Source organism: Emiliania huxleyi (assembly GCF_000372725.1).
Source record: "Emiliania huxleyi CCMP1516 unplaced genomic scaffold EMIHUscaffold_63, whole genome shotgun sequence".
NCBI classification, from domain to species: Eukaryota; Haptophyta; order Isochrysidales; family Noelaerhabdaceae; genus Emiliania; species Emiliania huxleyi.
This window is the reverse complement of record NW_005197273.1, coordinates 1-10,060: the sequence shown is the minus strand read 5'-3', so window position 1 is coordinate 10,060 and position 10,060 is coordinate 1. Positions and strand designations below refer to the sequence as shown.

Sequence of the window (10,060 nt, the reverse complement as noted above, 5' to 3'; positions counted from 1 at the left end):
GCCCCGCTGCCGCCCCAACCGCCGCGCCGCCCGCCGCCGATGGCCCGGCCGCCACCGCCACCGTTGGCGGCCGCCTCCCGCCCACCCGCACCGCCGCCCTCGCCACTGCCACCCGCGCCGCCGCCTCGCCAACGCTGCCGCCGACCCACCCTCCCGCCCGGCGCCGCTACCGCCGCGCCGCCGCTGCCGCCCTCCGGGCCGCCTCCTGCCCCGCCACCTGCCTCGCCGCCGCCCACGCGACTGGCGTCGCCGCCGCCAACGTCACCGCCCTCCCCACCGCCCTCCCCACCGCCCTCCTCTCCGCTCTCACCGCCGCCGACGCGCCGCCACGCCGCCTCTGCCTGCCGGCCTCCTGCGTTCTCGCCCCACCTCCCACACACCACCACCGACCTCCCCGCGCCCCCACACGCCGGCCCCGCGCACCCACGCCACCACCATCGCCCACGTCGCCCTCCCCGACCCCCACCCCGCGCCCCAGGCTCTTCACAGCTCCGCTCGGGGCGTCCTGGCGCCGCCGCCCCAACCGCTGCGGCGCGACGGCGGCTACCGGCCGGCATAACCCTTCCAGCGCCGGCCGGGGGCTGCGGCGGCGCGCGGCGCGCGGCGGGCAAGCTGCCTGCTGGCGGGCGGCGCTTCTAGTCGTGATTTTAGTGCCGCGTAGGTCGCCCTTCGGCCACTTCTTGGGCGTGCGGCCGCGGTGCGCGAAAGGGGGGCGCGCTGCGGCTCGCTGGCGGAGGTGAAGTCTCCTGGAGCGGGAGCTGGCGGGCCGGGGGCGTCGGGCGGGTGCGTGATGGCACCCGTGCCACCGGGACGGGCCGTGGTGGCCCGCGTGGCGGTCGTGAAGGGCCGTTTGGTGCGCCCCGGCGGCCTCCTGCACGGCGGCCGCCGGGGCCGGTTTGGACTGTGTTTGCGGGGGGTGGAGGGGTCCGATGGCCGGTGTTATGGTCGTTTATCACCCTCCTATCACCCACTTACCGCCCCCGGCCGTGGGGGCCTCTCCAGACGCCGCCATTCATGATTTCAAAGGGTCCTGCCGACGCTCATATCACAGTGCGGCGGAGCCTGCCGGAAAAAATCCGGGGTTTAGCTGGCATATCTCGGGCCCACGTTAGAGCTAGGCATGATCTTAGGTGTTCTGGATAGCCCACAAGGGTCTTCTGTGGCATGGTAGCGGTGGTTTTGCGCGAGGCGTTCATTCAAAAATCACATTATCCCCCCCTAATTCTGGAGCGATTGTTACTGTATTTGTTTGCGCTCGATAGCATTGAAAAACAGAAATGCACACGTGGACACTTTTAACTGTCTACGGCCATGGGCCCGGTGGCCTTGCCCCTCTGCCCGCGGGTTACCTCCCCTTTGGCGCTGGGCCTCTGCCCCTCGTGCGCGGTGCGGCGCGGGGAGGTAGCCCGGGGCGGAGGGGGGATGAGCCGGGGCGGTCCCGGTCGGCCGAGGGCGGGGCAGTGCCGCCGTGCATGACGCCACCATTGTGCGTAGAGCGTGTGCAACTTGCTCGGCGCGCCCGCGTGTGCGCTGCGCAGGCGCGCAGGGGGCCAGCGCCACGGCTTCCATCCCGCAATGAAGTGGACGGCGCGCGGTGCGAAGGGGGTACCCTCGCCGTGAGCTGCGCGGTGCCTAGTGAGCACAGCAGGGGTCTGATAACTAGCGGCGGGGATCGCCTCCCCGTGAGCTGCGCGGTGCTTAGTGAGCATAGCAGGGGTGATAACTAGCGGTGCCTGCGCGTCCAGTAGAGGTAGATACGGTCGGAGGGGATGTACTCGCCGATGAGCATCGCGTACTCGCCGGCGACGGCGTCCCATGAGAAGTGTGGCGAGTGGCCGTACACCTCGTTGAGCCAATCCATCTCCCCCGCGTAGCGGGGAGGTAGCTGTTGCCGCAGCGCGCCGCTAAAGCGCTTGCTGCTCGTGTTGATGAGCATGGGTCCTCCGCTCTGGAAGAAGGGCTGCGGCAGCCAGTAGGCTCGCGGCGCGCCGAGGGCCACCTTCGGTCCGAGCGCGAAGAGGTGGTCGAGGCTGCGCAGCACCAGGGTGTCCGCGTCCACGTAGACGACGCGCGCGTACGGTAGTTGGCCCGCCCACAGCTTACCGAAGGTGACGGCGAAGTTGTGCTTGCCGCGCGAGGGTGCGGGCGGGTAGTGCGCAAGTCGGACCTGCCCGGACAGGTTTCCCAGCCCACCGTGCATCTGAGTCGTGGCTACGATGACCACCGGGTGGGCGGTGCCCGTCTCCAGCACACTCTGCGCCCACACGCGAGCGGCGCACGCGTACTCCGCACCATCGCCCACGAAGGTCGCATACGCGCAGCAGCCAAGGATGGGACCGTACGTTCGTGCCGGAGAGGCATTCGATGTGTTTCCGTGCATCGAAGGCCTGGCAGCTTGCACCACTAGTCGGCGTGCTCCGGTGGCGATGTGGGCCAGCTGGGGGTGCCACTAAATCGGCGACAAGTCGGCGGGCTCCTGCCATCAGAAAAAATTCCTTTTTCAGGGCCCGAGAGCGATATGCCATGCCCGCCTTGCGTTTGTTTCATTAGGATTCCTACATCGAAGGCCAAAAGCGAAATCGCAGAAAAAGAAACTCGTGCTCCCGGCCTCAGGCGTTCCGGCCGCGCCAGCCCCCTGGTCGTGCCCCCTCTATCATCGTCGACGAATTTGATGACTGTTCGCCTCGCGCTCGATCGCCTCGCGCACGAAGCCGGCTCGGTGCCAATGCTGCTCGTCGTGCCCGAGACACCAGCTTTCCGCTGTCGTGCTCGAGAGGCGGCAGCAGGCGCTATCGTGCTCGAGGTTGGCTGCTCGTACGGAGAGGTGGTGGCCATCACTGCACGCTCTGGTCACACTCCGGCCAGCGACCCACCGTTGGTGCCGCCAAACGTCTGCAGGCGACCGCATCCCTTCTCGCCGCGGGTGCGGCGTCTGTGCTCGGGCTCGACTCATCGATCGAGTGCCTCCGCTCCGCTCGCGGCTCGGAGCGACTCGCGCCGCACCTCTCGACCGGACGCCTCTCCCTCCGCCTGCTCGACGCGCTTCGCTACCCAGCGCAGCTCCAGGCGGCCGCGCAGTCCGTTCGGCCTTCGGTGGTGCTGCTCGATATTGGCGTGGACTAGCCGCGATTTCTCGCACCGCGCGACAGCGAGTTGCCGCGACATGCCGCGAGATGCCCTTTCTAGGCGGGGACCGTGACCTGCCCTCTGTCTTTCGCACGCTCTGCGCCCTGACCGACGCCACGTCGAGCCGGCCACCCAGGCGCCTCTAGCCAGCCAGCCAGCCAGTGGTATTGCACACGAGGCGTTTTGTGCGTTCTCAGGGAGAGGCATCTCCACGGACAAAGTGCAGTAGTCAGAGGGGCGCCCCTCTAAGAGTGATTAGTTGCTAGCCATTGGCCAGTAGGCATCAAGCCACCCAGGCGCCACTCTTCACTCATACAGCTCTATCCTGTGAGTAACACTTGAAAGTCTGCTCCCAGACAAGCGCCACCGAGCCGCACGCGCGGCGGACGGCGTCTCTTCACAGCGGCCGGCTGCTGTGAACAGGCTCTTCCTCGTCAAAAGCCGCGAGCTGTACGCCGCCGCCGCCGCCGCCGCCGCCGCCGGTGTCGGCACGTGGAGCACCTTGCGAGAGCGGCTGGCGAAGCATGTCTCTCCGCCGCCGGCCTCGGGCGAGCGAGTGGCGGAGCGGGCCCGGGAGGGGCTGCGGGCGGCGGGAGGAGGCGGAGGAGGAGGCGAAGGAGGAGCCTCGGCGGGCGGTGTGGGCAGAGAGGAGGCGGAGGCGACGGCGCCGCTTTGCCACGCGTTCCTCAACACGGGCGCCTGCCGCCGCCGAAAGGGCTGCGGCTTCCGCCATGTGCAGCCCGACCACCCCGACGCGATCGCCGACGCAGCCAAGCGCGCGGCCCCGGGCCGTGCCCGTGGTCTGCCTGCTGAGAGCGCTAGACCCGCAACCGCACTCTGCCACGAATAGGCGCGCCCAGCCCGGCTGGCTGCCCGCGAGGCTCGAGGCGAGGCTGCTGCCGGGCGAGAGCCAGCTCGCCAGGCTCGAGTGCGCGCCCACCGAGCCGTCCACGGCGTGCGCCGCAGCTGAGACAGTGTTTTTATACAGGCAAGGTTGAAGGTAAGGTTTAACACGAAAGTGCGGGAGTTCGGGAGCGGGGAGGGAGGGGCAGGCTGCTCAGTGCTCACCCACGTGCACCGCCACCCCGGGGCCAGTGGCAGTGCTTGCACTTTGTGAATGCCGTGGGGCTCCTGCCCGTGTCCGGGTGTGGAGATGCGAGGGTCGCCCCCCCTTGCCCCACCACTTGTGTGTGTGGAAAAATTTACCTTACCTTACCTTGGTTCTTCACACACCGCTCACCCACGCGCACCGGGCCCTTGCACTTTAAATGCCGTGGGGCTCCTGTCGTTAGACGTGGAGATGCGAGGGTTGCCCCCCCTTGCCCCACCACCTCGTGTGTGTGGAGAAGTTTACCTTACCTTACCTTACCGTGTGAGTGAGTGTGAGTGAGTATTCTTGATACGAAACCACGACGACACACACCAGTCGACTCGCATCGGTTGCCTCCATGAACGGCGGAGCTATTCTCGCGCCCACACCACACCTGGCTCCAACGTGGACACGCCCATAGCTGGGGACACTACTAGGTCACGCATGGCATCAGAAGTTTTGTCTCTGGGCCCCGAAAGGCATCTCTAGCAGTGTCGTTACGCATGCCCCCTCCCCTCCTGGGCGCATGCGCCTCACGTCTCGCCAGAGCATACGCCCTTGGTGTGTGGCGAGACGAGTTTTTCGCCATGCAGCCAGCAGCAAGCCGCCCGCCGCAAACAGCCGGAGGCATCGCCACGGCACTGACTGCGCCGCGCTCCCGCACCCGTCGACGAATATAAAGTGTGTTGAGTGGGGGTAAGTGACATGTTAGTACGCATTGAGTATGTATGTATGTAGTAAGGTGAAGTGCAGTCTCGTGCCAGCGGCGTCCTCTTGGCATTTTGACACGTTTTCAACTTCTGGTCATCATTACATCGGGAATGGTGTGCCAACAGCAGCACGCGCGCCACAAGGCGCCGCACTGCTCGGAGGCGCTGCTGGAGCGCGCATACACGCTACCGCCGCGCTGGCCGATCGATGCTTTCCATCTGATCATGGAGCTGGGCACGCCGGGCTCGTGCGATCTGTACGCGCACAGGAGCAGAGGCTTTTGCTGTGACCTCGGACGGCGCGAAGGTGGCCGGCACCAGCGCCTCACCGATGAGCCCGAGCCGCACATCATGGAGGCCATCGCGTCCTTCCTCGAAGACTGCTCTCGCCGACCTGCGGCACGCCGCTGTCGGGCTCTCGACCTCGGTGCAAACAACGGGTGGATGACCGCGGCAATGCTCGCTCTCGGAAGCCACGTGGTTGCTGTGGAGCCCGCGGCCGACTTTGCGCGAGCGATCAATGAGACGGCCGCGCTCAACTGCTGGTCCGATCGGCTGACCATCCACAACAGCCGCGCGTGCGTTCGCGGCATCGCCGAGTGCTTCGAGCCGCGGCACTGCCCAGACTGCTCCGGCTGTGGCGGCTGGCGGTGGGGCAACATCTACGGTCTCGACCAGAATAAGGTGAGGTACGGCCGCAACTGCTCGAGCCAGCTGACTCTGCCGGACAGCGTGAGCGGCCGCGACTTTGAGGAGCTGCTCTGGGAGGCCGCGGGCGCCGACGGCCGGATCGACCTTCTGAAGATGGACGCCGACGGTCCCGAGGGCCGTTGGATGAGCACGCTCGAGCGGCTGATCAGCGGCGGCGCAGACAGAGAGACCAAGGAGAGGGGCGCCGGTGGCCACAGCGGCGGGCGGCGGCTGCGCGTGCACACGATCATCGTCGAGGCGTCGCATGTCGAGCCGCGCACGATGGTGCGCTATCAGAGTGTGCATGGCTACACGGTGCTGCGCCTCGATCAGCACGACGGCCGACGGTGGCTCACGCCCGAGGGATTCGACGCCTTCAGCGCCGAAGGCACGATCGAGCCAGGTGATCGGAAGCACTGCAAGTACTCGCCGCCCACGCGCCTCGCGCCGATGGGCGATAACGTCTCGCGATTTGAGCTCGAGGACGAGTGGTTTGGCGTGCGTGCGATGCGGCATGTCTTCCATATCAAGCCGAATCTGACGGAGCAGGGCTGGACGACGATCATGCAGCCTGCGATCAGGTGCAGCTACCCCGGGCAGTACGTGCTCACGCTCGACTCGCCGCGCCGGCTGCTGCCCGAAGAGCGCTCGTTGCGGGCGTCGCTCCCCGGCTACCTGGCCTCGCCCGAGTACCGCCACATGAATGCGCAGAAGGAGCTGATGGGCGCGTCAGCAAGAGCGACACCGACGGCGAGCGCGAGAGCCTGACAAACTCAGTGAAGTATCATCTATCAAGTAACGTGTACTAGATACAGTCGTAATTGAGTAGTTCGTCTATCCTACGGTAGAAGCTAGAACACGGTCGAGAACACGGTACACCGATCACCGATGCATCGCATCCGAGATTCGTGGTAGGTTCATGCGATGCATGACGTGACTCAGTGCGGTACTGGTTGACAGTCGAGCGGATGACGCGTGTGCATGGACATACTCGTTCTTCGCCTGTTATCCCGAGCGCGCACGGTGGCTCGCCCCGCCGGCGTGCGGCGCAGACTGCGAAGAGAGATAGGAAGAGGCGGACGCCCAAGGGTGGGCGACGGCTAGTGCACCACACCCCTCTCCTTAAAATCCCTGTGTGGTGGCGGCGTGCCGTCCTCCCATCCCTCCCTTGGGTTGTCCGTTTTCTTTCTTTCTTTTAAACAAACAACTCTAACACTCACACTAAGAATACAAGAATGAGAATTGTTAAAATACAAGCCTCTCCCACAGCACACTGGCACAACAAGGGCGCGGACTGGCGCGGTAGGTAGGTAGGTAGAAAGGTGAAGAACTGACAGGCAATTTGAGAAAAAGAAAAAACTCGGCCTTGACCGACCGCGCACGCCGAATTTCGAGTTGGATTTGCCACTAGGATCCCTAGCACGAAGGGATTGGAAAGGTGCCTTTTGCCTCGCCCGGCGCGACGCAGCGCGAGATGAGAGCTGCGCCCGCGCGGGCCCTCTCGCCTCGCCCCACAACCACCACTGCAGCGAGCCCGTGCCGGCTGCACACCGTGCTGCGACCGCGCGCGAGCGGCTCGCTCCGAGGATTGAGCGCCGCGAATCTGGCACAATCAGATCGCGGTCTGAGCGCGGCTGAGCGCGCGGCCGCGGGTCGCCTCCGTGCCTACTGCGCCCCCGCGACCCCCAAAACGAGCCCGCGCCATGCTCGTCCCATGTTATGCTTCTGACGCTCGCGCCGCCGCCTGTCCCCCCCGTCCTCGCAGATCCAAAACAACGTGGGCGAGATGGCGGGCCTCGTCGCCCTACCGGGTCTCCTTCTGGGTCTCGTTGAGGGCAGCGATTGGCCCGACATCGCGGGCTACACCCCCGGCTCGGACGTGACCAAGCACGCCAACCTCAACCTCGACCAGCAGGCGCTGGAGGCGGCGCTCAAGGAAAGCACTAACGGCACCGACACTCCAAACTTTGACCTGGCCGAGGACTTGTACGCCGTCGGCGGGAACTCGCTGTCGGGCAAGGCCCCCAGCGGGCTCCGCACCATGAAGGGCTTCTCCACCAGCGCCGAGGGCAAGATGTACAACGGCAGCGACTGCGCCGGCTGCCCGTACCAGACCTTCTCGGCCTTCTACGACTACTACTTTGACTACGCCGACAAGTGGGTGAGCGCCGCCCTCGACGGCACCAACATGATCTTCAGCAGCGGGCGGCACGGCCCGAACAACTTCGCCACGCTCGGCGACGCCGCGCGGATCGAGGCGGTCAAGAAGGGGACGGCGCCCGACTTCGCGGCGGTCAAGGCCGCCTTCGAGAGCACCTACGACTGCCTCGGCATCACTTGCGCCGACGTGGGCGGCCTCTCGCCTGGCGGCGTGGCGGCGGCGTGCAACGAAACGAGCCCTTGGCCCGACATCGCGGGCTACACCCCCGGCTCGGACGTGACCAAGCACGCCAACCTCGACCTCGACCAGCAGGCGCTGGAGGCGGCGCTCAAGGAAAGCACTACCTCCATGAAGCTCAACATCGGCGCCTACGCCGAGCTCGCCCCATTTGACGAGACTTGCGGCGCGACCAAGATCGGTTCTCGACTCGTGAAACCCTCACTCGCGGAGAGCTTCACGACCGCCACGGCCCTCTCAGAGGTCGATGTGGCCTCGCTGCTCTTTCTCCGCTCTTGTGCGGCCGTGCTGGCGCTGCTCCTCGCGGCGTTCCTTGAGCCGCTGCTGCGTGGGCAGGTCAAGAAGAAGAGGGTGGAGGGCCGCAGCCACGCAGCGATCTCCGTGCACCTGCTCGCCAGCACGCGTGCTCTCCGAGTCGGCATTGTGATCCTCTTCTTCCTGCAGGGCGTGTGCGGCACACGGTGTGGCGTGGACAGCTGCACCGACGCCGTCCTCGCAACGCTCGCCCAAGATCTGACCGCCAACTACAAGGGCTTCTCATCGTGCGAGTCTCGCATCAACTGGCTGAAGAGCAACACCGACCGGATCGAGGTGGAGGCGTGCGAAAAGGTCGCAGAGGAATTTCCGGAAGAGTGTGGCGCCTGCCACCCCTTCCAGTCGCCGCCTCCGCCGCAAACCTCGCCGTCGCCGTCGCCGCCGCCGCCACCATCACCACCGCCGCCGCCGTCACCGCCGCCGCCCTACGTCCTGGCTGCTCGGTGTGGCGTGGACAGCTGCACCGACGCCGTCCTCGCAACGCTCGCCCAAGATCTGACCGCCAACTACAAGGGCTTCTCATCGTGCGAGTCTCGCATCAACTGGCTGAAGAGCAACACCGACCGGATCGAGGTGGAGGCGTGCGAAATGGTCGCAGAGGAATTTCCGGAAGAGTGTGGCGCCTGCCACCCCTTCCAGTCGCCGCCTCCGCCGCAAACCTCGCCGTCGCCGTCGCCGCCGCCGCCACCATCACCACCGCCGCCTCCCTCACCGCCGCCACCGCCCTCACCGCCGCCGCCACCCTCGCCGCCGCCGCCGCCCTCGCCGCCGCCGCCGCCTCCATCCTTGCCGCCGCCGCCCTCACCGCCTCCACCGCCCTCACACGCGCCGCCCGCTGCCCCACCTCCCTCGCCGCCTGCACCGCCGCCGCCCTCGCCGCCCCCTTCCGCTCCGCCGACACCCTGCAGTTGCGACGCCGACGCCCCGTGGGATCCTCCCGGGGGGGCAGGGGCGGCGCAGGGCGCGTGTCGGACGGCGGACGGCGGCTTCGGAAACTACACGGAGTACCGCGGCTACGGCAACCTGACGGAGTGCAAGGCTCTGTGCTGTGACACCCCCGGCTGCGTGGCGATCGAGTTCACGGCGGACTCCGGGAAGTGCGAGATCCACACAGACAACGTGACACGCACTGAAGAAGTCAGCGGCTACGACCACAACTGCTACGTCAAGCATCCACCTTGCCCGCCCTCACCGCCGCCGCCACCATCGCCGCCACCGCCTCCAGCCTCGCCGCCGCCGCCCTCGCCGCCGCCGCCGCCCCCGTCGCCGCCGCCGCCCTCACCGCCGCCGCCGCCCTCACCGCCACCGCCGCCCAGTCCACCGCCGCCGCCCTCACCGCCTCCACCGCCCTCACCGCCGCCGCCGCCCTCAACGCCGCCGCCGACCAGTCCACCGCCGCCGCCCTCACCGCCACCGCCGCCCAGTCCACCGCCGCCGCCCTCACCGCCTCCACCGCCCTCACCGCCGCCCTCACCGCCTCCACCGCCCTCACCGCCGCCGCCGCATCCGTCGCCGCCGCCGCCCAGTCCACCGCCGCCGCCCTCACCGCCGCCGCCGCCCAGTCCACCGCCGCCGCCCTCACCGCCTCCACCGCCCTCACCGCCGCCGCCGCCCAGTCCACCGCCGCCGCCCTCACCGCCGCCGCCCTCACCGCCGCCGCCGCCCTCAACGCCGCCGCCGCCCAGTCCACCGCCACCGCCCTCACCGCCTCCACCGCCCTCACCGCCGCCG

The 10,060-nt window shown here is 67.6% G+C and overlaps 3 protein-coding genes across 3 annotated transcripts; 2 read left to right on the top strand and 1 right to left on the bottom strand.

The window, feature by feature from the left end:
• Positions 1 to 1,723: 1,723 nt before the first annotated feature.
• Positions 1,724 to 2,380, bottom strand: EMIHUDRAFT_104837 (hypothetical protein; the record flags this gene model as incomplete). Its single annotated transcript, XM_005763427.1, has 1 exon — positions 1,724 to 2,380. One exon carries the CDS (start codon positions 2,378 to 2,380, stop codon positions 1,724 to 1,726), a length of 657 nt encoding a protein of 218 aa, XP_005763484.1.
• A 243-nt stretch (positions 2,381 to 2,623) lies between these two features.
• Positions 2,624 to 4,126, top strand: EMIHUDRAFT_437659 (hypothetical protein; the record flags this gene model as incomplete). The annotated part of the gene is made up of 5 exons (XM_005763426.1): positions 2,624 to 2,824; positions 2,899 to 3,112; positions 3,187 to 3,262; positions 3,550 to 3,917; positions 3,977 to 4,126. Coding segments are annotated over exons 1-5 (960 nt in total), but the record flags the coding sequence as incomplete, so codon positions are not given.
• A 911-nt stretch (positions 4,127 to 5,037) lies between these two features.
• EMIHUDRAFT_104836 (hypothetical protein) lies at positions 5,038 to 6,384 on the top strand (the record flags this gene model as incomplete). Its single annotated transcript, XM_005763425.1, has 1 exon — positions 5,038 to 6,384. One exon carries the CDS (start codon positions 5,038 to 5,040, stop codon positions 6,382 to 6,384), a length of 1,347 nt encoding a protein of 448 aa, XP_005763482.1.
• Positions 6,385 to 10,060: the final 3,676 nt, after the last annotated feature.